The sequence below is a fragment of the Heptranchias perlo genome, chromosome 19 (genome assembly GCF_035084215.1).
Source record: "Heptranchias perlo isolate sHepPer1 chromosome 19, sHepPer1.hap1, whole genome shotgun sequence".
Taxonomy (NCBI): domain Eukaryota; kingdom Metazoa; phylum Chordata; class Chondrichthyes; order Hexanchiformes; family Hexanchidae; genus Heptranchias; species Heptranchias perlo.
The window spans coordinates 6,391,101-6,419,097 of record NC_090343.1 but is presented as its reverse complement, the minus strand read 5'-3'; the positions used below and the strand labels follow the sequence as shown (position 1 = coordinate 6,419,097).

Sequence of the window (27,997 nt, the reverse complement as noted above, 5' to 3'; positions counted from 1 at the left end):
TGTTGTTGAAATTCTCTCGCCGATTCCTGAGAGCAGGTTTGAGAGCACCGCGAGCACCTGCCTCTGGCCCGCAGCCTGAGTGTGAAATATTTTTACTGGAAATGATTCAAAGTTTGGAAGTTTTTAAGAGAGAGGGCGCTGGGCAGGATTACGCCATTTCTGCCTCTTGGATCTGGGATTTAAACAAGACTGAGTCACCTCTTGGGCTAGAAAAGGAGCAAGGGAAGAAGGAAGCTTAGCAAAAGAGAATCTGATTTTTTTTCTCTTCTCTCTCTGGTTCCTTTGCTGGCTGAAAGAGTCCGGGATTACTGTAATCAGCGGAATTCCACTATGGGACAGATTCATAAAGTTCGGAGGAAAGTTTTGGAGAAGTTTGTCTGGAAGTTTGGGGAGCCGTTGCCTTCGCAGCTTGGAGTCGATCTGACAGAATTTGTCCCCGGCGAGGTCGGAGCATGGAAGCACTGAGAAATCTCACCCTTCTCATCTGGTATCTGAGCTGTTTCTGGTACCTGCCCAGTTCAGACTCGGCGGCGGTCATCGGCCACTCCGGCAGCGCCGGCAAGAGTCACGCCGGGGTCCGCCAGGGGCTCCTCGGGGCTGGGGCAGGCAAAAGGAACCCCACGGGGAAGGCGCCCAACCCCGGGGCTGGGAGATGGAGCCCAGGAGCTGGGAGAGGGACCGCAGGCGTTAGGTCAGGAATCTCCGGGAGCAGGAAAGGGAACCCAAGGGCTGGGGAGGGGAGCGTCAAGGTGGAGAAAGGGAGAGCCGAGGGAGGAGCGGGCACCAACTCGAGAAGGTCGAAGGAGAACACTGGGATTCCCCAGGTGACCCCTCACGATTACATGCTGTTCCTGTACAGAACCCTGTCAGTCGCGGAGAGGAGTGGGTTAAACGGCAGCTTGCAGCAAGCGGCAGGGCTGGCGAACACCATCACCAGCTTCGTGGATAAAGGACAAGGTAAGAGTCCAAGTGAACTTGGAGAGAGGTCGGTGGGTGGGTGGGTGTGGGGGGAATACGGCCGAGCTTTGGACGGATCTGATCATTAATGGGGGGGGGGTGAGGTTCACACTTAAGCAACTACAATTTTGTCCCGTTATTTCCCTTCCTCTGGTTAAATTTCTCACTGTGAAATTGACAAAAGGTCTCTTTTTTGGGGGGGAAGAGAGGGCGATGTTTTGTGATTAAAAACACACACACACACACACACACACACGGAGGCTGCTGACTCACCACCGGTGAATCTCATCCTAAACACAAACCAGCCTCCGGATTCGGGGCTGTCTCTGGGGTAGGTAGGGAGAGGGGACCAGGGACCGGCGTTAGATTCGGAGCCCGAGTCCAGGTTGGTTTTTGTCACATCTAATTCTTAACATTAGTTTCTGATTTGCAATTTATAGAAACGAGTTGTGTGGCAGGGCACCGATAGATAGATAGAAGCAACTTTGTTGTATAAGGGACTCCCAACAGGTAAAGGGTTCGAATTAGTGATAAGTGAAAATGGAAGAGGAGGGGAGGACCAAGAGAACTCATCAAAAGAATTTCGAGAAAGATCGGGATGGTGAGTGTAACTTGCTCGGGAGGAACAGGTGACTTTGGACCTATGGTTCCCAAAGCTCTCCACCACTGGGGGTTTTCCTCACCTCATGTCTGGGTCTGTTGGAGACTAACTGATAGAGATCGATTGCTATGATTAGTCAACAACTCCATTATCGTGGGACTGCCAGGATGGTAGAAGGCAAATTAGATGGATCTTGGTCTTTTTTTGTCTAACAATCCCTATGTCTTAAAACCTACCTCTTTGACCAAACATTTGGTCACCTGTCCTAATATCTCCTTCATAGAATCATAGAAAGTTACGGTACAGAAGGAGGCCATTTGGCCCATCATATTCGTGCCGGCCGAAAAAAAGCTATCCAGCTTAATCCCACTTTGCAGCACTTGGTCTTTAGCCCTGTAGGTTATGACACTTCAAGTGCACATCCAAGTACTTTTTAAATGAGTTGAGGGTTTCTGCCTCTACCACCCTTTCAGGCAGTGAGTTCCAGACCCCCACCACCCTCTGGGTGAAACAATTCTCATCAGCTCCCCTCTAATCCTTCTACCAATTACTTTAAATCCATGCCCTCTGGTCACTGACCTCTCTGCTAAGGGAAATAGGTCCTCCCTATCCACTCTAACCAGTTCTGTCATCATTTTATACACCTCGATTAAATCTCCCCTCAGCTTCCTTTGTTCCAAAGAAAACAACCCCAGCCTATCCAATCTTTTCTCATAGCTAAAATTCTCCAGCCCTGGCAACATCCTCATAAATCTCCTCTGTACCCTCTCTAGTGCAATCACATCTTTCCTGTAATGTGGTGACCAGAACTGTTCGCAGTACTCAAGCTGTGGCCTAACCAATGTTTTATACAGTTCTAGCATAATCTCCCTGCTCTTAAATTCAGTGCCTCGGCTAATAAAGGAAAGTATCCGGTATGCCTTTTAAACTACCTTCTCTACTTGTCCTGTGACTTTCAGGGATCTGTGGACATGCACTCCAAGTTCCCTTTTGTCCCTCTACACCTCTCAGTATCCTCCCATTTATTGTGTACTCCCTTGCCTTGTTTACCCTCCCCAAATGCATTACCTCACACTGCTCTGGACTGAATTCCATTTGCCATTTTTCTGCCCAGCTCACCAGTCCATTGATATCTTCCTGCAGTCTACAGCTTTCCTCCTCACTCTCAACCACACGGCCAATTTTTGTACCATCTGCAAACTTCTTGATCATGTCCCCTACATTCAAGTCCAAATCATTAATATATATCACAAATAGCAAGGGACCTAGTACTGAGCCTTGCGGGACCCCAATGGAAACAGCCTTCCAGTCTCAAAAACACCTGTCAACCTTTGCTTCCAATTTTGGATCCAACTAGCTACTTTCCGTTGGATCCCATGGGCTTTTACTGTTTTGACCAGTCTGCCATGTGGGACCTTGTCAAAGACCTTGCTAAAATCCGTGTACACTACATCAAACGCGTTACCCTCATCGACCTTCCTTGTTGCCTGCTCAAAAAATTCAATCAAGTGAGTCAGACATGACCTTCCCTTAACAAATCCATGCTGATTGTCCTTGATTAACCCATGCCTTTCTAAATGACGATTTATGCTGTCCCTCAGAATCGATTCCAATAATTTTCCCACCACCGAGGTTGGACTGACTGGCCTATATTTATTCGGTCTATCTCTTTCTCCCTATTTAAACAACAGTGCAATGTTAGCAGTCCTCCAATCCTCCAGTACCATGCCTGTAGCCAAGAGGATTGGAAAATGATGGTCAGAGCCTCCGCTATTTCCTCCCTTGCTTCTCTTAGCTGCCTGGGATACATTTTCATTCGGGCCTGGCGATTTATCTACTTTCAAAGATGCTAACCCTTTATGTGGTTTGGTGTCGAATTTTCATGGTAGGTAAAGCACAGGAGACCTTCAGGGTGAGGAGTCCAGTCAGCCTCTGCCAATTATCTGATTCAGTCTAACAACCTCCCCCCCCATAACAACCCACACAGAGCAGCTCGTCCGATGGGCATCTTTACTGCCGTGAGGTTTACAACAATCCATCTTAAAACCACTTTTTTAGTATAAACCAACGAAACAACTTGTATAAAAAGAAAATCGTCTTTGAAAGGGTTAACTACTAGTGTATGAGTCACTCTGTATGTGATACACACTGGGGTACTGGACACGTTCATAATCTGCTGGCTCTCTAGGTCCTCTTTGCCAGTATCTTCGAGATTCGATCCACATCTCCGAAATTATTAAATGTTGAATACTGATCGGCGGCTAGGGACTGAACTAATCGATTAAAGAAATAAAATACAGGTTGCTATGATGGGCTCCTAGAACGCGGTGTATCCCCTCAGCGGTAAATGGCAAGTCCGGTTCGGTTGCTGGAGCTCACAGCCCAGTGTCTGCTGAAGTTTTACTAAGCTTGAAAAAACTCCAAAAAAAGACACAGCCAACTGCAGGGTTTATCATTTCGAAACGTTGTTATCAATAATCTGGAGCTGCTTTCGTCCAAATCACAAGGCCTTTTAACAGCAGGAATTAGTTTTTAAAAAATAATCGCACTCAAACTGACCTCTTCCCACCCCCCATTTCAAAAAACCCTTATCTACTTAAAACACTAAATGATACCCCCCGCCCAAATGGGTCACTTTGCAAGGATGCTCGAACTCTCGCCTCTGTGCAGCAGATGGTAAGCGTTTAGCTCAGCCAGGCTTGTCCTTTCCATTCTCTCTTATAGGTTCACACCGTCTTTTCCAGATCTTGAATGTTTAACCCAAGTGCTGATATATCTATCCGTACGCTGGGGCGCTTGTAGCTTCCCTGGATTCGAATTAAATTTGAAACTGTGTGCGAGGAGCTGTGTCCTCACGGAGGAAGCTGTTGCTGCACAGAGCTGAGCCTCCATAGAAAGAACACCGAGGGTGGCTAGCACTGAAAATGCCACAGTTTGTAAAGTAAAAACAAAGGTTGCCTTTTTCCTAGGGAATATATTTTAAAACAAACTTGTGTGCAAACATAAAGCTACATGTGCTCAACTTGAATGTGATTTTTTTTCCTTTAGTGACTCTTTTTGTGTGTTTTTTGTTTGCTTTTGATTTTCAGTACCATAAAAGTCATGTCCTTGGTGGGGGAGTGGGGGTTTGAAAATGTGCATCTCTGGGCTGGGGACATTAGACAGTGAAGGAAGGTGGTTAATGCTTGACCGCCTCACCTGGGGCTCGTGTGCGCATGCGCGAGCCCCGGGGCTTGGGGCGTCAGGTCGCTGTCAGCTGGAGCTCAGCCCCCCCGGGGCGGGGGAGAGAAGGGGCGAGGGCCACATCGTGATGGTGGCGGTGATGGCAGTGAGATTCCACAAGATGGGCTGACAGGTGAGCGTCGGAGGGGGAAGCCGGGTGGTTGGGAGGGTCGGGTTTGAGGGAGAGGCCTAGTCTGTGAGAATAGCCTGAGGGACGAACGAGTTGAAGATGAGTTGCCTTTACCAAAGTGCCAGTTCTCTCTCTCTCTCTCTCTCCCACTCTCACTCACTCTTTCCCTCTCCCTCCTTCCATCTGCTCCCTGTTTTTTTCCCTCCCTTTTTTTTCCTTACCTTTAGCTTTCCTCTGATAACGAAAGAGAGAGAGGCGCGAAGAAGATGGAACGCACCGCGCAGGCGCGAAGGGACCCGTTGCTATGGCGACCCGGCGGTTTGGTTAGGCATGCGCACCTGTGCCTCACCTGTCAGGGATCACCAGCCACCATATGGGTTCCAGTCGAGTTGGGATAAGTCACGGTGTTTACTTGGAGCCAGCCGTATTATAAGGCCACTGGTTTCTCATGGAAAACCCACTCTACAGGGTAGATGCTGAGAGGTTGTTTCCCCTGGCTGGAGAGTCTAGAACTAATGGTCATAGTCTCAGGATGAGGGGTCGCCCACTTATGACCGAGATGAGGAAACATTTCTTCACTCAGAGGGCTATGAATCTTTGGAATTCTCTGCCCCAGTGGGCCGTGGATGCTCAGTCATTGAGTATATTCAAGACTGAGATCGATAGATTTTTGGACTCTAGGGGAATCAAGGGAAATGAGGATCGGGCGGGAAAGTGGAGTTGAGGTAGAAGATCAGTGATGACCCTATTGAGTGGCGGAGCAGGTGCAAGGGGCAGTACGGCCTACACCTGCTCCTATTTCTTATGTATCTCTCTCCCCTCTTTTAAAACGCTCCTTAAAACCTACCTCTTTGACCAAGCTTTTGGTTACCTGTCCTAATATCTTTTTACGTGGCTCAGTGTCAAATTTTTATCTGACAACGCTCCTGTGAAATGTCTTCAAATGTTTTATTGCTTTAAAGGCACTACATAAATACAAGTTGTTTGTTGTTGAATATTATCCCAAACCAGGACCAAAATCCCATGTAATAAGAATGGAATTTTGATTTATCCAGGCACTGTAAGAAAAAGGTCCCAATTCTTGGGTTTGGCAGCCCAATCATAGGCAAGGCCGCTGGTTTTCATTTTCATTGGAAGAAAAACAGACCATTTTAGGAATGTGAGCCTTCAAAACACCAGCAAAAATCCTGATTCTCGTGTAATTAAAATGGAAATTGTAAACTCAAATCCTCTGGGAGGCTTCCTTAAAGCGTGAGATTTGCAGGGTGCTAGATTTATAGTTCGGGTGACAGAAGGCTGACCGATGGAGGTCCTGCAAGAATTGCACGTTTTCACTCAGCTTATCTCATCCTGTCAGGGCACTGTAGGGAGCAGTGGGGATGGTGCATGAGGGCACGGTTGGAATGGGGCAGTGATGTGACCCATACCACCCCCCCCCCCCCATGGTCGATGAGCCCGCTGACACTCGCTGTCCAGGCTCACATATTGAAGAATGGCCACTTGGATGTGATGGCAGAGGGAAGCTGTCACGTGTGGATCTGCATCCCAGCACGAATCAGCACCTTCAGCGGAGGCAGGGAGAAAATCAAAAACATTTGCAGATGGTAACTTAAATAAGTGTAAAAAAACTCATTAGAAGCATTAGACAATAATACACTTTTAACCCGAATGTGTCAGATATGTGTCTTTATCCAGATTTTTGTGGGGCTTCTTGGCTTCATCCCATTCAAAACTCGACTTTCATATGTTGCGATAAATGTACACGTTCTCATTCATTGTTCAATATATAGTTCACCATAGATGCTAGTGTTCTGCTCAGTAACAGTAGTGCTGTAAATTCTTAATGTATTCAATGATTTTAGGATTTTTCTTTATTGCTTTTCCTGTCCAATTTTCTCCCCCTTTTTTCCTGGACATGCTTACTCATTCTGGGCACCAGCTGCTGTACATCACCTTGCCAAATGGCCATTCTTTATATTTAAGCCTACACTGTGTGTGTGTGTGTCAGTGGGCTGGTCTCCTGTGAGTGGCACCAGCCTGATCCTGTTCTCATTTGACATCTGCTAACATGCACTTTCCAGCAGGGGTCACTGGGTAGGATCCTTAGTTGATATTTCACTCCCTAGTCTAGGGACCTAAAGTCAATTGTAGTGCCCCTATAACCAGCTTGACTGAGATCAACTAACTCAGCACTGACCCAGGATGGAACCTGGATCTTCCTGCCCCATGTGGCTCGGTACAACTTCATTCAGAGCATTTACCTGATGCATTATTCCCTACTAGAAAAAGGGAAGGCATTCAGGAAGGTTTGGTTTGGCTGGGAAAGATTTTAAAATCTAACAGCAGTTTTTGCTCCCTCTTGTGGCCTTTACTTATTTTGAGATGTTTATAGAAGAGATCCCAATTAACATAGAAGGCTTATTAAAGGTCCCTGTGGTGAGTTGTGTCTTTTGATCACACTTGGGCATGTTCTTGGCCAAGGGTACCCACGGATAACGGCAATTGGACATGTACTTGAAGAGGACTAACTTGCAGGGTTATGGGGGAAAAGCTGGGGTGTGGCACGAAATTGAACAGTTCTTTCAAAGAGCTGGCACAGGCACGACAGTCCGAGTGGCCTCCTTCTGTGCTGTAAAATTCTTTGTGACACGTCACACCACAGGATAGCAGTGGACGCATCATAGGTCAACCTGTTACAGTGTATAATATTTTAAGTCATTTTTAGTCCGACCACAGTGGTAACTTTCTCAATGTAGCGTCTAATCTTCTATTCAAAAATTTGGAAGACCAGGATGCCAACCATATATCGGACACAGAGTATCACTTTGCCCCAAAGCCACTGCTGAAAAGTCAGAGAGATCAGAAGCAGCACTGGAAAATATAACCAACTGTAGATAAGGGCCCCCAAAACATCATAATCTGTCTTTTCTCTTTACAGATGCTGACCGGTCTGCTGCATATTCTGTTTTCCTTTATAAATAAAAAAACAAAGGGCCATAACTTGTAAATCCATGGCAGTAATGTGTTCAGTGGGCAGTTCACATGTCTTAGTACATCAGAATCAATTTCAACGCTTAGCTTTATCGCTTGCCTAATTGACTACTGGTGGGATAACTAATCATTAACACAATCATGACTTGTTCCTCAACTATTGCCCAATTTTAGCCCATTCGTTAATATTAAAGGAAGAGCCTCACAAGGGTAACACTCTAATTTCTGGTAACATACTTTGTATTGTATCCCCCTCTTTGTCCAGCTCACACTGTGCTACAAACCGGTCCGGAGCCTTTTGTCATTGCTGCTCTGCATTTAGACCACTGGGAGGAGCTCAAGATCCTTCACCTGGTTTATAAACACAGAAGGATGCGATGATGCAATGAGTAGGGTGATTACACCATGAGTTAGCCAATTGCATTGGACACTATTCACTTCATGCCGGTGACCCCAGGAGCAAAGGCTTTCAAAGCATGGCGTTCTGGAAACTGAGCAAATAACACCTAACTGAATAACCCCAATATTCACCCTCCCTCCTTCATAGCAGTGTGGAACTGAGCCGGGCAGACCAGGATGGTCCCAGGTTTAATGGCTGAGATGGCAACTAGCCTGATCTGCAGTAATGAAGAATGCACTAGCCATCAGCTATTAGTCGCTATCTGTAAAATAAGAACTAAAGAAGCAGGGACTAAGAAAAGGCTGATTAATCCATCAAGCCCATTCCTTCAACAATTTATATAAAATTTGCTCTGTCATGGACTCTACTGATTTTATTTCCTGAGGGAATATTGCAAAATTTCTCCCTGATCTCAAAGATAGTCAAGCAAAACCCCCAAATATCTATCTAAACTCCAAACTACATTATCCAGATCAGGCTAGTTGCTTTTTATAGATCATATGTCCCTGACCCTAACTGGAGCCAACATTGCTCCATCATTTGATCATCTTAATCTATAGCTCTACATTATTTTATGCGCAATGTATATTAGACTCAGTTCCCTTTAACTTTTTTTTAGAATAATGTTCTTATACTCTCCACTGAGTTATAACTTCATTCTGTTGTAGCAGCACCCCAATTGTTTCTCTGCTTCCAAACAGTATCATTCCAATTTTGTGTCTCCTCAAGGTGCTAACTCTGGTTCCGTAGGTGGCCATCAGCTCTCACAATACAGGCCATTCTTCATGTGTGAGCCTGGACAGTGAGAGCTGGCAGGCTAACTTCACACAGGCGTGCGTCACAGCCGAGTACAAGCCTGTTCACATGGATATTCATACACAAGCACATCCCAGCAGGAGTCATTTCCTCCATAGTAATCAAGGGGCCGAAAATTTGGCTGGTTTCTCCCTCCCCTCCCTAGCCTAGGAATGGAGAGGCTAATTGCAGTGCCCCGGCTATTAGCCCAGCTGAGGGGAGCTAACTCAGTAAAACTGGTGATTGAACCTGCAACTTTATGGATTGTACAGGTAAATGAAGCGATTCTGTGCTCCCAGCATTGAGCTGCTCTCAAAGGGAGGTGCAAGTGGGAAAATTAGGCCTACAGTGTTGTAATCCTATCTCCAACCCCCACTCCCTTCAGGCAGAGCACGACGGTGGGATTGGTGAATTTGCTCGATGGTGTGTGGCAGACCCTTTACTTACCGTGGTATTGGGAAGCTCCAATTCTATTTTTAACTGACGTGTGCAATGATTTATTTTATAGACCTGTGGATGTACATTAGAATAATAATGAATGGCTTGACTGAATAATGAGGTTGCCAGGGTTCAGACAGCTTCTCTAAGTTTCCTTCTCGTGGTTTATGACATCATTTGAACCCGGGGATAAAATGACAGCCCCATTACTCACTCTGCACCATCCAGAATTGTGTGTATATTTTAAATGTCAGCACAGAGCTGAAACTCATTTTCCTCTTTAGAAAATGCATTCATCTTTTCTTTCGTGTAATATTTCTTAACAAACAGATCCTTGTAAGTTAGATGATGAATTTGGTAAAATAGAGGCAGATCTGTAGAAGCTACAGGACAGGGATACCGCTCCCCCTGCCCCCCCAATTATCGTGCCCTGCCCTGAAACCTGGATGTCGTCTTTAAAGTGCGGCGTTGCCACAGTGAAGGTCTCAGAAGACCTTCTTCCAACTTCCTCTCTCCTATAGGTAGTGACTCACTACAGCTGCCAGGTAGCCCCTCCGGTACTTCGGCTAAGTGGTTATTTCTCAGGCGTGACGGCTAGACATTGATTGTCGTTGGGGCTATTCAACTTTGGAGGTCTTCACAGCCAATCCTTACTGCGTCCCTTAGTTGACATTCACCCTTGCATGCCTCCAGTAGGTGTCATTCAGTAGTGATCGGGGGAGAGAATCCTGGGTGATTTTCTTCCACTTGGCCCAGAGTAGCTGAGGCAAATTGCAGTGCTCCAAAATGCTGGATTTTGCCATTTCCCTATGGACAGGACAAAGCCATTATGTCTGCCATGAGCAAATGACTTTTAATTTTAGTTTCAGTAATAACACTGGGGCGAGAGTTGAGCTACAGTTAATAGAATCAGCCTGGATCCTAAAACTAATCACTATCTGGGCAGTTGCTCCTGTAGATTATTGCTGTTGCTTGGGGGAAAAGGATGGCAGAACTGAGTAACATAGTGAATTAGCACAGTATCCTTTCATCTCAGGGGAGTCTGAGGTTAAATCAAGCCCAGATTGATGGGGGATGGTCCCCTCTCTCAGGAGATGAGATTGGAGTGATGTCTCGATCCAGTTCCTAGTAGGTACAAGTACACAGCACAAAACTGCACGCAGCTCAGGGCAAATTGACAGTCCCATTCAGATGATGGCAACTATTGAACGGCTGCTGTGTGAAAAATGAAGTGTCACACGGGTGCTTTAGGAATGCTCCCTGAGGTTGGGATACAGGGACCTTGTTAGAGCAGAGGGGCTCCACTCTGCATCTCATCCATAGTTACAAACATACATACCAAAAAGACCAGGAAATGGCCAGCTGATCCATCAAGCCTGCTCTGTCGACTATTTAACCCACCCCTCTAACTCCATGCAACCACTCATTCTCTTGGAGAGGCAAAAAAATAGAAAAAACACTTTTGACCAATTTAGAAAAACAGAACTCTGAGAAATTCCTTTCTGGCCCCCCATGGGCAATCAAGCAAGCTCCAGGAGATGATGGTGATTTATATCACTGTCCCATCAACCCAGCTACCACTGGTGCAAAAGAAGAGCTTCCTGGCATCTAACCTAACTCTGTGCTTCTGTAGCTTATGCTGATTCCCTCCTTGTTCTCCTCTCCTTATCTAACTTGTTTAATGTACCAACCTGGAAAGAATCTATTCCCTTCCTGAGAGAATTTGATGCTAACGCTGGGTGTTCAGGTGGGAAGGACCTTAAATTTTTACTCAGCTGTAACATTCCTCACTGTGATGAGGGCAAAAATTAACAAAAAGATAAATTGGGGAAAAAAAGAAAATCCTGAAGCCTGGAAATTGCATTGTGCGATATTATCGTCGGGACACTGAAGGGTAAATTTTCGCCTTCACCACTTTGGGGGCAATCTCGTGGAATGGGTCGCCCTCCCATTGTGGAATAGCTGATTTTCATTCTATTGAAATCAATGGGCGGCAATCCATTCCCAACAGATTACCGCTTGGGTGAATAGGGAAATTTACCCCTTAATGTGTATTAAATTGCTCTGTGCATTATTTTGATGGAGGCATTAATCTATTTACTTCAAAACCATATGCATTCATATGATGAGATTGCACCTTGTAATTTCCAGGCATATATAAAATTATGCAAAATAAGCACAATGAACTGCTATTACATTACTAGTGTAGCAGGACATTAAAAGACAGCACCACCAGTGAGGAGTGAGCGATGCCCTTTTAACAGAGCTTGTATATAGCAGCAAATAGCATCATCACCAATGCCATTTATATCCTGCGTAAAGCCTCATGGGTGGGGAAAGGAACCGTCAGCAAGAAACAGGAAGTTTACCTGTTTAAATATTAGATTTTTAACATTCGGGATAAATTTCAAGAGCTGTAGAATCCATGATACTTCAAACAAAAGCACTTTAATTTATTTTTCGGTGAGGGGGGGGGGAGGAAAAAGCAGCTGAATGTGATACTCAGCCCCCCTCTCCCCCACTTTGCCCACCTCCAGGGGCAGTGTTAGGACTGTTAAACTTGTATGCAGCTCCGAGCCAGTCAGAGGCCTCAAGACGATCCAGTGAAAGGACCTACTCAATGATGCTAGCTAATCCCTGATCTTTTTGTCATTTATTTTTATATTGCCTGTTGCAAACACGCTTTCTCACAATCGTACGTGCACGGATTTGTCACCAGATTATGTTGGTGGTGGTTAGTATCATTGTCTAGTAAAACGTAGGGCCCCCAAACCGAACTTTTGCTCAGGGCTCCCGCAAGGCAAATGCCACTCCTGCCGCCCTCATTGGTTCCATGATCTATTTATATTGAGGGATTCAGATGACATTAAAGACCTCCACAACAACAACTTGCATTTATATAGCACCTTTAACGTAGTAAAACGTCTCAAAGGCACTTCACAGGAGTGTATTCAGACAAAATAAAATTGACACCGAGCCAAAGAAGGAAACATTAGGACAGGTGACCAAAATCTTGGTCCAAGAGGTAGGTTTTAAGGCGTGTCTTAAAGGAGGAGAGAGAGAGAGAGAGAGAGAGAGAGGTGGAGAGATTTAGGGAGGGAATTCCATAGCTTAGGTCCGAGGCAGCTGAAGGCACGGCCACCAATGGTGGAGTGATGAAAATCGGGGATGCACAAGTGGCCAGAATTGGAGAAACTCAGAATTGAGTTACCACCTTGAATTCACTGAGAGGGAGTCCTTATTCATGCTTTTAGTGTTCTTTGCCTGCCAGTGCATTGCTATGTACCTCCTGGTATTCATAGATGTAAGTAGTGGCAGTGATGTAAGAGGAGGTTTCCTGACCTGAGGGCTTGTAAGATTGCAGCGTAGCAGGTTTATTTTTTTAAGAATGAATTTCAGGAAATTTTAGTACCTTGTATTTAATATCTATTTATATTACAAGCTGACTGTTATTTCCTGGCAATCAACTGTGGATTTATCATTCGCTAAACTTGGAGTAATTACACTACAATCATTAATCCTTTAGTGAGACATCATCAGGTATCGACGACATGGCAGTCTGTTAGCTGTTCACGTTACAGTGTGGCCTCCAGAGGCAGTATAATCAAGGCAGTGCCTAAGCTCCACTTCACAGGGTGGGTTTCGAAGGGCCTCTGAGGTAAAGCACCAACAACATTGCCAGTATTCTGCTGCGCGGTAGGGTTGCCAACCCTCCAGGATTGCCCTGGAGTCTCCAGGAATTACAGATTAATCTCCAGGACATTGCTGCCAGCAACACCTGGGAGAAAAATCATAGCGGCATTAAAAATTATGTTTTAAAAAAATTTTCTTGGAACATTTTTATTAGTTATAAAAAAATATTAGGAGGGCTGGGGAAAGGCTGTTTAACTGATTGACAGTCAAGAATCATCCAATCGGGTAATGTTTGCTTTCCAATTGGCCGTTGGAAGGTGGAGTGCGTGAGGATAGACGTGTCGGGCAACCAACGGCAGGAGTGCGGGGGCGGAAGGTGATGCAATGAAACCTCCAGGAATACGTCCAACCAGAGTTGGCAACCCTACTATGGGGACCTGGCCATACAGGCGGTGTTTGTTTCGAGAGGCTGTAAGGAGCTTTCCCTGACACACAAGAGGGTGCAAGGGCAGAAATAATAAAGTCATAAAGATTGGTTTTTGAGTAATTGTGTTGAGGGGAGAACTCTAAGGTCCCATCACGATTTCCAATAATTGTACACTCACGATTTTGTGGCTCTGTGGTTGCTTGAATGTTTTGCCACCAGTGCTGTGACCAGCAGTGGCTGTTTTTATCTTGGCAAACAGGCAATTTCAGAATTCCAGCCGCCGATTCTTGAAAGCAACTGCACGCAGGGTAATCCCTCAGATCCTCATGTGAACGTTCCTGAGATCTTCCCACAAAACTCTGGCCACTGATATTGTGTGCAAATGAGCGCCTGCCATTCCACTCCCCCCCCCCCGTATCTTGCAAGTCATTTTATCTCTCAGTACTATTCCTTTAAAAGTCAGAAACATTACAATACACGGGTCTCTTTTCTCATAGAATGATACAGCACAGAAGGCGGCCACTCGGCCCATCGTGCCTGTACCTGCTATTTGAAAGAGCTGTCCGATTAGTCCCACTCCCCTGCTCTTTCGCCATAGCCCTGCAAAATTTTTCCCTTCAATTATTTATCCAATTCCCTTTTGAAAGTTACTATTGAAACTGCTTCCACCGCCCTTTCAGGCAGCGCGTTCCAGATCAGAACTCGCTGTGTCAAAATTTTTTTCATCATGTCGCCTCTGGTTCTTTTCTTTTATTGAAGCTCTATTTCACAGCACTGGAGTCAGATTAAATGCTGAAAGTGAACGATCAAATCTTCAATCACTACTTTTTAAAAAAAAATTGTTGAATTCAATTCCAGACATTCAGCATTTATGTTGCATTTTGAACATACACAGACCAGTGAGGGATCATTATACCCAGGGCAATCAAACTTTGGGCACAATCACATGGTTATGGGGTCAGGTGTAGCATTTCTAATGATTGCAAACCATTAGTTTTGAATCTGCTGATTTAGAACACCATCACTTCCCAAGTTCCCCTCAAGCGTCTCACACCATCCTGACTTGGACCTATCCCTCCGTTCCTTCGTCATCTCCGGGTCAAAATCCTGAATTTCCCCACGTAACACCATTACCACAAGGACTGCAGCGGTTGAAGGAGAAGGCCCACCAGTACCTTCTCAAAACAACTAAGTGGGCAATATGCATGGCCTTGCCATTATCGCCCACATCCCCGGGCACAAATAAACAAAATTACATAGAATTTACAGCACGGAAACAGACCATTCGGACTAACTGGTCTCTGCCGGTGATTGTGCTCCATATTAGCCTCCTTCCACCTTACTTCATCTAATCCTATCTGCATTTCCTTCTATTCCTTTCTCTCTCATGTACTTAGCTAGCTTCCCCTTAAATGAATCTATGCTATTGGCCTCAACTACTCCATGTGGTAGCGAGTTCCATATCCTAACCGCTCTCTGGGTAAAGAAGATGGGGAAAGCTTTCTACGTGCAGTACTATTAGTGAGATCATAAACAGGTTTATAAAGAATAAATGATGTCCATGGGAAATGTTCCCCCTGTAATCACTGCTGAATGCCAGTATATAAATATTTATGGTTTCTGGGTAGAGTCCAGAATAGGGCAAGCTGCACATGGTTTACGGATAGCTTTGATCAGGTGAACGGCCTTCTCATTCCATTTTTTATGTTCTCAATTACTGTACAGACTGATAAACCTCACAGATTTTTTTTATTTTTCTCCATTTTTAAATCTTTTATCTCTTTAAAAAAAAGATAAATGAAAGCAATGAGGTATCATTTCCATGGGGTTCGCCCTGATCTCCTACGGTAACTTCGGCAGAAGGTCGGCAGAAACCCTCAGAGAAAGGGCTTCAACGGTCATTTGCACTGTTTCTCCGGGGTGTCTGCAGAAGTTACCGTGGGAGATCGGGAGAATCCCGACAGAAATTTTACCCCATTATATTTATCAATCTCGTCCCAAAGGGCTTATTCCTTATGTGTGAGCCTGGGTAGTGAGTAGTAATAGGGAATTCCCCCATGGGAAGGAAGGACAGACGGACACACACACACACACACACACACATTGATGGCAGTAACTTTGCTAATAACGATCTGGAAGTTACAGTGAACGATGTTGTCATATCCCTATGCTATTTTAATGGAGGCATTAAACTTTTTTTATCAATGGCTAAGTGTTAAAATAGCAGAGCGAGGAATTTGATACTGACATGTTTGCACACTGATGTTGCTCATTGTAATTTACATTTGTGTTTTTACCATCAACAATCTATCAGTCAAAAATTCAGAACGCAGTGAGTATATGCACTTCGTGTTGTGTTACTGATCCATTCAGACCATGAGGTTCCTAGGTTTAATCATTGATCTGCGTTAAGATAGCTAATTTCAGCTGGGATAATGTTAGGAGTGATAGAATTGACCTTGGTGTTCTTGAGTTAGGGAAGGGAAAGAAACCACAGCAGAACCTCTTGCTCCTGATTGCCATCTGTTGATTCCTATTGGAAATCTAGATGTGGGAAGCATTGAGCTCGATTGTGATATTTCCCCCCACCCATTGTGCACACACCAGCACCGTGAGAATTATCACTGTTGACATTAATAGTCCAGGCTCACACGTGAAGAACTCGGCCCCCACCTCACACAAGTGCTCTCCTGCATGACGGGCGCTATATAAATGCAGGCTGTTGCTGTTACTTAGTTCCCCCTCACCCAGCAGTGCACCACTTACTGAAGTCAGACTGGGGACCTGTTCCTAGATCTCAGCCAGTGCCACCAGCCGTTGATAAGTGTTGAGTGTGATGTCCTTCAACACTCTGAACTACTCTGTGTGCCAGTGAGTGTTGCATGATGTATGTTGTACGTTGGAGAGAGAACCTATGGATTTGGCAGAGAAAACAACTTAAAACAGGGAAAAGTATGATACACAAAGGGGTTAAAATTTTGCTGAGTGATGAATTTTTGCATGAATTTTTTTAACAAAGCTGTTAAATTTAAATTTCACACGAGCGTGGGAGCCAATATTATTATAAATGTCACACAACGGATTTTCAACTCCAAAACGTTTTGAGAAGCTGAGTGTACTACTCTGTAGGATAAAATGTCAATCAGGGATTCTGCGTTGAGTCAGCTACGCGTTGCCAGCCTTGTATGACCTTTCTAAGAGGAGTCCAGTTACACTCCTGGAATGCTGCACGTGCTCCATTCGCATCAAGGCCATGGAGAGGGTGCAGGAGAGATTCACTAAAATGAGAGGCTTTTGTTAGAGAAACTGAGGCTCTTTTCATTAGCACAGTGAAGGTTAAAGAGGAGATCTGATAGAACTGTTCAAAATTATGAAGAATTTTGGTAAGGTGGTCAGTGGGACAGTAACCAAACAGAATAAATTGAAGATCATCACCAAAAGAATGAAGAGATCAGGAGAATTTTTTTTGTGTGCAGAGGGTTGTTAGGATATGGAATGTCTGACCAGAAACAGTGTCGGAAGCAGAATCCATAATAGCTTTTAAAAAGGAACTAGATGAATATTTGAAAAAAAGATTGAAAGGGTTTATGGAAAGGCCAAGAAATGAGACTCAGTGGATACTTTTTCAAAGTGCCAGTATAGATGCAATGGGCCTCCTTCTGTGCTGTAAAACTCTACGATTCCAAGCAAACCTTCTGCCAGCCAAATTCATTTTAGACCATTTTCCTGATCCATTATTCACAAGAGAGAACAGCCATTGTGATTGAATTAGGTACAGTGTTTAATACCTGTATTACACTGGCAATACCAGTTTAGCTCAATTTCTGTAGTGGTGCGAGCTCAAAGCATTTTACGCAATGAATTATTTGACTTAACTGCCTATTATCTGATGCAACAAAGCTCTGTGTGCTTTGCCCAATACACTCCCCTCTGTCTCATTCTCTAATACCCACTAGGTGGATGTCTTCTGGCCTGGTGCTTGGGAGGGAGAGTGTGATTGCCGGTGTGAGTGAGGAAATGCTGGTAGGATTGGATGAAAGGGCCTGGGTCATCTTCCTTCCCCCCGCTTCCTGGGCACATCCGGAAGAGAAAAACGAGATGGGTTAGAATGAGCTGCTGCGGAGCAGAGTGTCACTTTCATTACGAGGGATGACATGATCGTGAACTTGCAACAGGCACTTGCCCTCCTACTTCTCTTTCTCTATCTCCCACTGTGGCCTGCCGCCCCCCCCGCGATCTGCAATGTTTCCCCTCTCTTAGGGGTAAGGGGGCAGAGTTTGGGGGTCCACCACCTCTCTCTGCTGTCATGGTCTGTCTTCCCCTCTAAAAAGTGAAAGTGAGATGCAGTCAAACCCAGGTGCCAGTGTGCGGGCCTTAATGGGTATGTTGAAAGGTGCATGAAACTAGTAATTAGATTCCGTGAGAGCCACATGTGGGACGAATATCAGGGGTGATGTGAGTGAAAGTTTAGGGGTGTAAGGGGCACTGTGCTTCCTTATGGGCATTGATGATAAGCAATTCAAGCATTTGTATGAAAGGGAGAACTTGCATTTATATAGCGCCTTTCACCTCCTACGAACATCAAGCACTTCACAGCCAATCGATTACCTTTGAAGTGTAGTCACTGTTGCTATGTAGGCAAGCATGGCAGCCAATTTGCACACAGCTTGGTCCCACAAATAGCAATGAGATAAAGAATCGATGAATCTGTTTTAGAGGTATTGGTTGAGGGATGCATGTTGGCCAGGACATGAAGAGAAAAAGGAGATGGGCTAGAATGAGCTGCTCTTCTTTATAGTGCCATAGGATTAGGAGGTGAACAGGCAGATAGGACCTCAGTTTAACATCTTGTCTGAAAGACGACATGTCCAACAAAGCAGCACTCCCTCAGCACTGCACTGAAGTGTCTCTCTAGATTATGTGCTCAAAGCCTTGAATCGGGGATTGAACCCACAATCCTCTAACTCAGAGGCAAGAGTGCTAACACTGAGCAAGCTGACCCTTTAACACAGTGAGGGGGAAGATGGTTGCAAGTGGCAGACATGTTTAGTACAGTGCATTCTTGGATGGTATGGTTGATCCTCTTACCTTGCCTGACCTGGTGAGGCCATGAAACATTTTGCAGCATTGGCCTTATGCCACATTGTGGAATTGGCATGGCATGCCATGGCTACCCCCTTCCATTTCTCTGCTGTGGAACTTCTATCCGTTCTGAAGAGGGCCTCTGTTCTGACATTTGTGTTCAGCAGCTATTTCTGATTAGCAGCAAAAAAGTCTTCTGTTGATGTCCGCCCATTTAAGCTGCCACTGGCAAGCTCCAACCAGAAGCATTTGCAATGCTTGAAGCAGGCTCACAACATTCAAGTTAAACTGATGCTGGAAACTATGGCATTGCCAGTGATAGTGCAGTTAGAAGCCCTACCCTGCTACACTTCCAGTAGCAATCATACCACAGAGGAAAATACGATCTAACATATCCATCCAGACAGACCATCAGTATAATTTTTAATGAAAAATGAAAATGAATGAAAAACATTTTTTACGCAGCGAGCTGTTATGATCTGGAACACATTGCCTGAAAGGGTGGTGGAAGCAGATTCAGTAATAACTTTTAAAAGGAAATTGGTTAATTACTTGAAGGGGGAAATTTTCAGGGCTATAGGGAAAGGGCAGGGGAAGTGGGACTAAGTGGATAGCTCTTTCAAAGAGCTGGCACAGGCACGATGGGCCGAAAGGCCTCCTTCTGCACTATATTATTCTATGATTGTATAATGAACCAACACAACTTGACGCTTTGCCAGTAGATGTCACTAGCACATTCAGTAGCTACGAATTATATCAAATTGGAATGCATTATTTTTTGGATTGAGAAACTGAGGTGAAGGGCCAAGACGTACAGTGCAGGACAGCAGGAAGGCTGAAAACAGTAGGAAAGAAGTGAAGTAACTCATAAAGCAATGATTAAGGGGCTGCCAAACCTATAGATCATTGGAGCAAGGAGTTAAAGGAAATACGGAGATCCACAGTTTTGAATGGGTTAGAATAAGATGGATCATTAAGCCTTAAGCTTAACACAGTGAAGGTGCAGTGATGAGGAAGAGTGTACAGGGGGTAGCCTTGTTGAATTCAAAATGAGACCCATATATTGGAGCTGGATGTTTGAATAGCCTTCTAGTTTCAGAATCCACGATCTAAAATCAATACTGTGCTGACAGTGAAGAAAACCAAAGTAATTGTATAACTATAATGAACGCCTAGTATTACCATGGCACTGGACCATTGCACAAAGGCCATGAGTTGCGGTTTACCACAACACACTGGGATACCATGGCAAACATCTTAATGGGGACGTTTTTAGGGACTGTACCAATCGCAGCAACACCCAAAGAGCAGAAAACAAGAACTGGCCCGGAGTCAGTGCTCAGTTAATGGTCCACACAATGCGGTGCATTCTGCATTGTTCCCTTGGTTTGCTTTTGTGGTTAGTGACGTCATCTGAAAACACTCAGAGATTGTGGTAGTGCCTTTCTAATTCTCTCCCGCAGATCCATTATTCCAAAATGCTGGAATGTGTGCAGATTGCCCCAGTAGTACTTTTACAGCCAGCGGGTTACAGCCAACAGGCCTCACTGCTGATGTCACCTCCGAGAATTGCAGCCTCATTACCGATCACTGACTGCAGTTCTGTGTCAAATGGGCACCAGTTTGTTTTACTGGTGAACTGTGCCTTTTCAACCAAAGTGTCTTCCTGTAAAATAGAGTACTTCACCACAGGGAAGGATAGCTTTCTGTAAAATTAAACCACTGGTCACCATAGCATCCAGGCGCATAATGCGTAAGGGTTGTCGTTTCCAGGGGGATCACATTTAGTTAACCCTTTTAGTGTTGGTGTTAAATTATATTGTCCTTGGGGCCCCTAATAATCCAGCATTGAATCTTTCAAGGAAGAACAACGTGATATACTAAGGTTTTAAAAACAATTTGACGATCAGGCAGTGTTTCTCAGCTTTACAGCTTACAGCCTCCACGTTTCAACCACTGTTGTTAAGGGAATATCTTTCAATGCACATACTCAAACTGATGTTGAGGGAGGAGCATCTATCAGTGTTTGTACTGTATCACTACACCTCATTCTAGGGTAAATTTTCTGAGATTCCGCTCCTGGTGAAAAGTTTTGCTGATTGAAGAATCGAGGGAGGGGTGTAGGTGCTCCTGATTTCCTGCACACCCAATCGGAGAGCTCCCAATTTTCTGTTGTTAAAATGAATTGTCGGTAAATTAGAAGTGCCGACAATTGGGTGTGCTGAGCTCCACATCCCGATTCTCCATTCGTCACTCCCGTCGAGCGAGACTCCACAGTGGGAGCAGAGTCTCGGAAAACTTATCCCTGTCATATCTTTCAGAATAGAAACCTCTTTCCCAATGGCTAACGTTTAGGGCTAACTTTCTTTGCCTTCAAAATCATGAAGGGTTTTGATAGAGTTAATAAGGAGAAACAGTTACCAGTGGCAGAAGGGTCAGTAACCAGAGGATACAGATTTAAGGTGATGGGCAAAAGAATCAGAGGGGGAGAGGAGGAGAATACTCAGTTCCCAGGCACAAAGCTGAAAAAGATGGATGGAGACCCATTACACTGAGTCTCCACACCCTTTGAGTTGCCATGGGATTTCCTGGGAACTGCCTGAATGGGAGTGGTCATGTTTCAAGTAGATACAGCCCTGCATGTGAAGTGGGAGGAGCCTCTAGTCTCATTTTCCTGTGGATTTCCTGCTTGCACACTCATTAGAAAGGCCACCTGGTAGATGCAGGCATGGGGCCTTGCACCTTGGAGAAGCTGAGATTAGCAAGCAACAAGGTCACAAAGGACCTGGAAAGGCAAGTGACGATTTTTTTTTATTTAACAGGTCCCCCTGGATCTTTGTGCCCAGAGACCTGTTTTTGGATAGCAACCAGAAAGCCCCAAAGCCGGCCATTACTTGGATTAATCCAAGTGCGGGCCCTTGTGCCACAAAGAGTTTTGTAGAATAGCATAGGAAAATGGGAACAGGGGTAGGCCATTCAGCCCCTCGAGCCTGTACCGCCATTCAGTTAGATCATGGCTGATCTTAACTCCATCTACCCATTTGGTTCCATAACCCTTAATACCCTCGCCTAACAAAAATCTATCAATCTCAGTTTTGACATTTTCAATTGACCCCCAGCCCCAACTGCTTTTTTGGGGGAGAGAGCTCCAGATAGCGTGAAAGAAAATGGAGTACTTTGAATAAAAAGTACTCACCCTACGGTTTCGTTCCCCTTTAGGTAAATCAGCCATTAGTTATTACAAAATGTTGGCACTGTGCACTGATGGATGGACCATGATTAAATTCTAATTCCAGTAACAATTTCCTGTTATGCAAATTCCTATATCAATGCACATATAGGCTATTCCACAACTTCTGCTGATTGCTTTGCTTTAAAAAAAAAGTGCAGCCGATATGAGAATCCATATGATAGATCCATCAAGCGTACATTGCACATGACAAAGAGTATTAATTGATTTCTGATATAGGACCTGATCATGTTGTGGCTAGCACGACAGAACCTAAATTACCCCTAAGTCAATTCAGTTCATAGTGGATTACAAGCAACTGTCTGATATATATCAAAAACAGTGGATGGCTGGGAATGATTTTAAGGCTAGTATCCAGCCAAGGGGTTCAGATGACTCTGTACATTACAACAACTAAGTTGGTAGCTTACAGCATCTTTTTGAAGCCTTATAATTCACGTCAAAGTGCTTGTTATTTAATAACTACACATATCACTTACTTAATTCCTATTCCTCCACCACCAATGCCACACGGACTGCAGTGGTTCAAGAGAAAGCCCCCCCACCACTTTCTCAGGGCAACATGGGATGGGCAATAAATGCCGGCCTTGCCAGTGACACAAACACCCAGAAAACAAATAGAAAAAAAGGCTAGCCAATCATTGCAGCTAAATAACATAATCAAGGTGTCTAAGTTTTATGTAAACCCCACCCTACGTGCTAACTCCTCAGCATTGCAATGAGCAAGATTCTGTACATGTGTGACCCAATCCCTGTGCACCACCCATGTTTCCCTGGCCTCCCAGTCACCTTGTTTTTTAAGCCTAGTTTTCCTATAAACACACTTGTCTAATAACTTATTTGTTTCCCAACTCTTTCTGGGTATGTTTGCACATATTGCGAACGGAGCTGTATATAGACTCAATGTTCTAACATTTGTGGGGATGTGGGTTGAATTATTATTAGAGACTTTTCACAGTTTTTCACAGTCCCTTTTCTCCTTTTCTGTCTCATTGCTTTCTTGCTCTCTCACATATTTTATTCATGAGTCGAATGATAAGGCAGTGCCAGTATTGGTGGTCATAGATAGGAACAGACCCAAAACAGCTTTCATGGGCGTGATGTATGTCTTTTTTTTCATAAGAACATAAGAAATGGGAGCAGGAGTAGGCCATACGGCCCCTCGAGCCTGCTCTACCATTCAATAAGATCGTGGCTGATCTTCGACCTCAACTCCACTTTCCCGCCCAATCCCCATATTCCTTGATTCCTTTGGAGTCCAAAAATCTATCGATCTTAGTCTTGAATATACTCAATGACTGAGCATCCACAGCCCTCTGGGGTAAAGAATTCCAAAGATTCACGACCTTCTGAGTGAAGAAATTCCTCCTCGTCTCAGTCCTAAATATCCGACCCCTTACCCTGAGACTATGCCTCCTAGTTCTAGACTCTCCAGCCAGGGGAAACATCCTCTCAGCATCTACTCTGTCAAGCCCTCTTAGAATCTTGTATCTTTCAATGAGATCACCTCTCATTCTTCTAAACTCCAGAAAATATAGGCCCATTCTACTCAATCTTTCCTCATAGAACTACCGTCTTATCCTAGGAATCAATCTAGTAAACCTTCATTGCACCGCCTCTAAGGCAAGTATATCCTTCCTTAGGTAAGGAGACCAAAACTGTACGCAGTACTTCAGGTGTGGTCTCACCAAAGCCCCATACAATTGCAGCAAGACTTCTTTACTCTTGTACTCCAACCCCTTTGCAATAAAAGCTAGCATACCATTTGCCTTCCTAATTGCTTGCTGTACCTGCATGTTAACTTTTTGTGTTTCGTGTACAAGGACACCCAAATCCCTCTGAACACCAACATTTAATCGTTTCTCACCATTTAAAAAATATTCAGTTTTTCTATTTTTCCTACCAAAGTGAATAACCTCACATTTCCCCACATTATGCTCCATCTGCCACCTTCTTGCCCACTTGCTTAACCTGTCTATATCCCTTTGCAAACTCTTTGTGTCCTCCTCACAGCTTACTTTCCCACCTATCTTTGTATCGTTAGCAAGCTTGGATATATTACACTCGGTCCCTTCATCTAAGTCATTAATATAGATTGTAAATAGCTGAGGCCCAAGCACCAATCCCTGCGGCACCTCAGTAGTTACAAAAACTGCCAATCTGAAAATGACCCGTTTACTCCTACTCTCTGTTTTCTGTCCGTTAACCAATCCTCAATCCATGCTAATATATTACCCCCAATCCCATGAGCCCTAATCTTGTGTGGCACCTTATCGAATGCCTTTTGAAAATCTAAATATACTACATCCACTGGTTCTTTCTTATCTACCCTGCTAGTTACACCCTCAAAAAACTCTAATAGATTTGTTAAACACGATTTCCCTTTCATAAAACCGTGTTGGTTCTGCCCAATCATACTATGATTTTTTAAGTGTCCTGTTACTACGTCCTTAATAATAGATTCTAGCATTTTCCCTCCTACTGATGTCAGGCTAACTGGCCTATAGTTCCCTGTTTTCTCTCTCCCTCCATTCTTGAATAGCGGGGTTACATTTGCTACCTTCCAATCCATGGGGACCCTTCTAGAATCTAGGGAATTCTGGAAGATCAAAACCAATGCATCCACTATCTCTACAGCCACCTCTTTTAAAACCCTAGGATATAGGCCATCAGGTCCAGGGGATTTGTTGGATTTTAGTCCCATTAATTTTTCTAATACTTTTTCTTTACTAATCTTAATCACTTTAAGTTCCTCCCTCTCATTAGACCCTTGGTTCCCCACTATGTTTTTTGAGTCTTCTACTTTGAACACTGTGAAGACAGTTACAAAATATTTGTTTAACATCTCTGCCATTTCCTTATTCCCCATTATAATTTCTCCTGTCTCTACCTCCAAGGGACCTATGTTTACCTTCTCTAATCTCTTCCTTTTTATATAATTGTAGAAGCTCTTACAATCTGTTTTTTATATTTCTTGCTAGTTTACTCTCATATTCAATTTTCTCCCTCTTCAAAAATTTCTTGGTTATCCTTTGCTGATTTCTAAAACCCTCTCAATCCTCAGGCTTACTACACTTTTTGGCAACATTGTAAGCCTCTTCTTTTAATCTAATACTATCCTTAACTTCTCCAGTTAGGCATGGTTGGATCACTTTTCCTGTGGAGTTTTTATTCCTCAAGGATATGTATATTCGTTGGGAATTATGAATAATATCTTTAAATGTTTGCCATTGCTTATCTACCATCATATCTTTTAATCTAATTTCCCAATCTACCTCATACCTACATAATTGGCTTTATTTAAATTTAAGACCCTAGTTTCGGACTTAACGACATCACTCTCAAACTCAATATGAAATTCATCATATTATGATCACTCTTCCCCAGAGGATCCTTTATTATAAGATTACTAATTAATCTTGTCTCATTACACACTACTCGGTCTAAAATAGCCTGTTCCCTAGTTGGTTCCTCGACATATTGTTCTAGAAAACTGTCTCAGATGCATTCCATGAACTAGTCCTCCAAACTACATTTGCCAATTTGGTTTGCCCAGTCTATATGAAGATTAAAGTCCCACATGATTATTGCATTACCATTGTTACATACTCCTCTAATTTCCTGATTTGTACTCTGTCCAACACTATAACTACTGTTTGGTGGAAGTAGTTTACATGCCCCCTGTGTTTTCTGCCCCTTGTTATTTCTTAGCTGTGTCAGCTGTGGCTCAGTTGGTATCACTCTTGCCTCTGAGTCAGAAGGTCATGAGTTCAAATGCCACTCCAGAGATTTGAGCACAAAATCTAGGCTGACACTCCAGTGCAGTATTGAGGGAGTGCTGCATCGTTGGAGATGCTGTCTTTTGGATGAGATGTTAAACCGAGGCCCCGCCTGCCCTTTCAGGTGGATGTAAAAGACCCCACGGCACTACTGTGAAGAAGAGCAGTGGAGTTCTCCCCGGTGCCCTGGCCAGTATTTATCCCTCAACCAATATCACTGAAGCAGATTATCTGGTCATTATCAAATTGCTGATTGTGGGAGCTTGCTGTGCGCAAATTGGCTGCCGCGCTTCCTACATTACAACAGTGACTACACTTCAAAAATACTTCATTGGCTGTAAAGCGCTTTGGGCCGTCCTGAAGACGTGAAAAGCGTTATATAAATGCAAGTCTTTCTTCTTCTTCTTTCTTAGCTCCACCCATACTGATTCTACATCCTGATTTTCTGAGCTAAGATCCTTTCTCAGTGCTGTCTTTATCTCATCCTTTATTATCAGGGCTACGCAACCCCCGCCCCCCCAACCCCGGCTGTGGGAACTAAATATTCCAGATCATAATAACTCACTGTTATGTTAATATTAATTGTAAACAATTTTACAACACCAAGTTATAGTCCAGCAATTTTATTTTAAATTCACAAGCTTTCGGAGGCTACCTCCTTCCTCAGGTGAACATCGTTCACCAGAGGAAGGAGGTAGCCTCCGAAAGCTTGTGAATTTAAAATAAAATTGCTGGACTATAACTTGGTGTTGTAAAATTGTTTACAATTGTCAACCCCAGTCCATCACCGGCATCTCCACATCATGTTAATATTAGAGAGAGATTTCCTGGAGCTTATTTATCAATGAAAAATATGTGGTATTTTGGTTCTAAGCGTCATTAAAATATAATCCATTGCCTTCACAAGTGCTTGTATTGGGATCTTTATGTTTTTTTCATTAACCGGGCTGTTGATTCCTTTTGTGCATCAACTAATTCATTTTCTCTTTTCTCAGATGATCGCCACCCTTATGTGAGGAAACAGAAGTATATCTTCAACATCAGTGCTATGGAGAAGGAAGGGTTATTGGGGGCAGAGCTCCGAATCCTGAGGACACGACCAGTAGATCCAAGAAGGGCACGAACTCCAGGAAATGTGTACAATCTCAGATTATCCAAATGCCCTGCAGACAGACAGAAGCCGACCATACTAGACTCTCGCTCTGTTGACATTTTGGATACGCCCAAATGGGAAGTCTTCAACATTTGGAAGCTCTTCAAAACATCCAGGAAGGAGCAGCAGTTGACTCAACTGTGCTTTGAGCTGGAGGCATTGGACAGAGGAAGGACAGTGGATTTAAGAAGCTTGGGTTTTGGCAGAGTGGGACGCCAAACCAAAGAGAAAGCTCTTCTGTTGGTGTCTGGTAGGACCAAAAAACGGGACCTGTTCTTCAATGAAGTCAAAGCCAGATCTGGGCAGGATGACAAGACTGTTTATGAATTCTTGTTCAACCAGAGGAGGAAGAGAAGAGCCCCTCACACATCCCGCCAAGCAAAAGGCAAGAAGGCCAAGCCAAGGTGCACTAGAAGACCTCTCCATGTGAATTTCAAGGAGATGGGCTGGGATGACTGGATCATTGCTCCATTGGACTATGAAGCTTATCACTGTGAGGGGGTTTGTGATTTCCCCCTCAGGTCTCACTTAGAACCCACAAACCATGCCATTATCCAGACACTAATGAACTCCATGGACCCAGAATCCACTCCACCAAGTTGCTGTGTACCCACAAAACTAAGTCCCATTAGTATTTTGTACATAGACTCTGCCAATAATGTAGTCTATAAACAGTATGAGGATATGGTAGTAGAGTCCTGTGGCTGCAGGTAACATTGGTCTGAATTACCAGGCAATCAGTAATAGGTACAAATATGGGACTTGTGCCATATTGAGTATTGCAGGCATAGTTGGTTTTCTGGTGATGTCATTTGCTGTCAAGACACCACAGGCCATTGGTAATAAGTCATACTCTATGGTGGCGAAACTAAATTGCTGCTGAAGCCAAGCAAGCATCAGCTTTGGCTCCAAAATTAACTAAGCAACCACTTTGGAGCCAACCACATTTATTACTTGGCTCCAAAGTGCTTTCCTCTGGATGGCACACCCGTTCACTGGAGTGATTTGGAGCCAAGAATCTGATTGATTGACTCAAACAGTACGTGCTACCGGTAGTTCACACTACCAGCACAATGCACCTACCCATCACTGCCTGCTTAACTCAGATAGACAGGAGAAGGTGTTGGGGGATAAGTAAT

General features: G+C 44.1%; 1 protein-coding gene and 1 long non-coding RNA gene across 6 annotated transcripts in view; one reads left to right on the top strand and one right to left on the bottom strand.

Moving 5' to 3' along the window:
* LOC137335111 (uncharacterized) overlaps window positions 1-5,202 on the bottom strand; it is a 40,773-nt gene extending 35,571 nt beyond the window's left edge. For all 5 annotated transcript variants that reach the window (XR_010966336.1, XR_010966339.1, XR_010966337.1 and 2 more), the window contains exon 1: window positions 5,132-5,202. This is a non-coding gene — a long non-coding RNA (uncharacterized lncRNA). The remainder of the gene's footprint in view (window positions 1-5,131) is intronic.
* gdf5 (growth differentiation factor 5) lies at window positions 182-27,997 on the top strand. Its single transcript, XM_068000228.1, has 2 exons — window positions 182-957; window positions 26,701-27,997. Exons 1-2 carry the CDS (start codon window positions 453-455, stop codon window positions 27,570-27,572), a joined length of 1,377 nt encoding a protein of 458 aa, XP_067856329.1. The 5' UTR covers window positions 182-452; the 3' UTR covers window positions 27,573-27,997.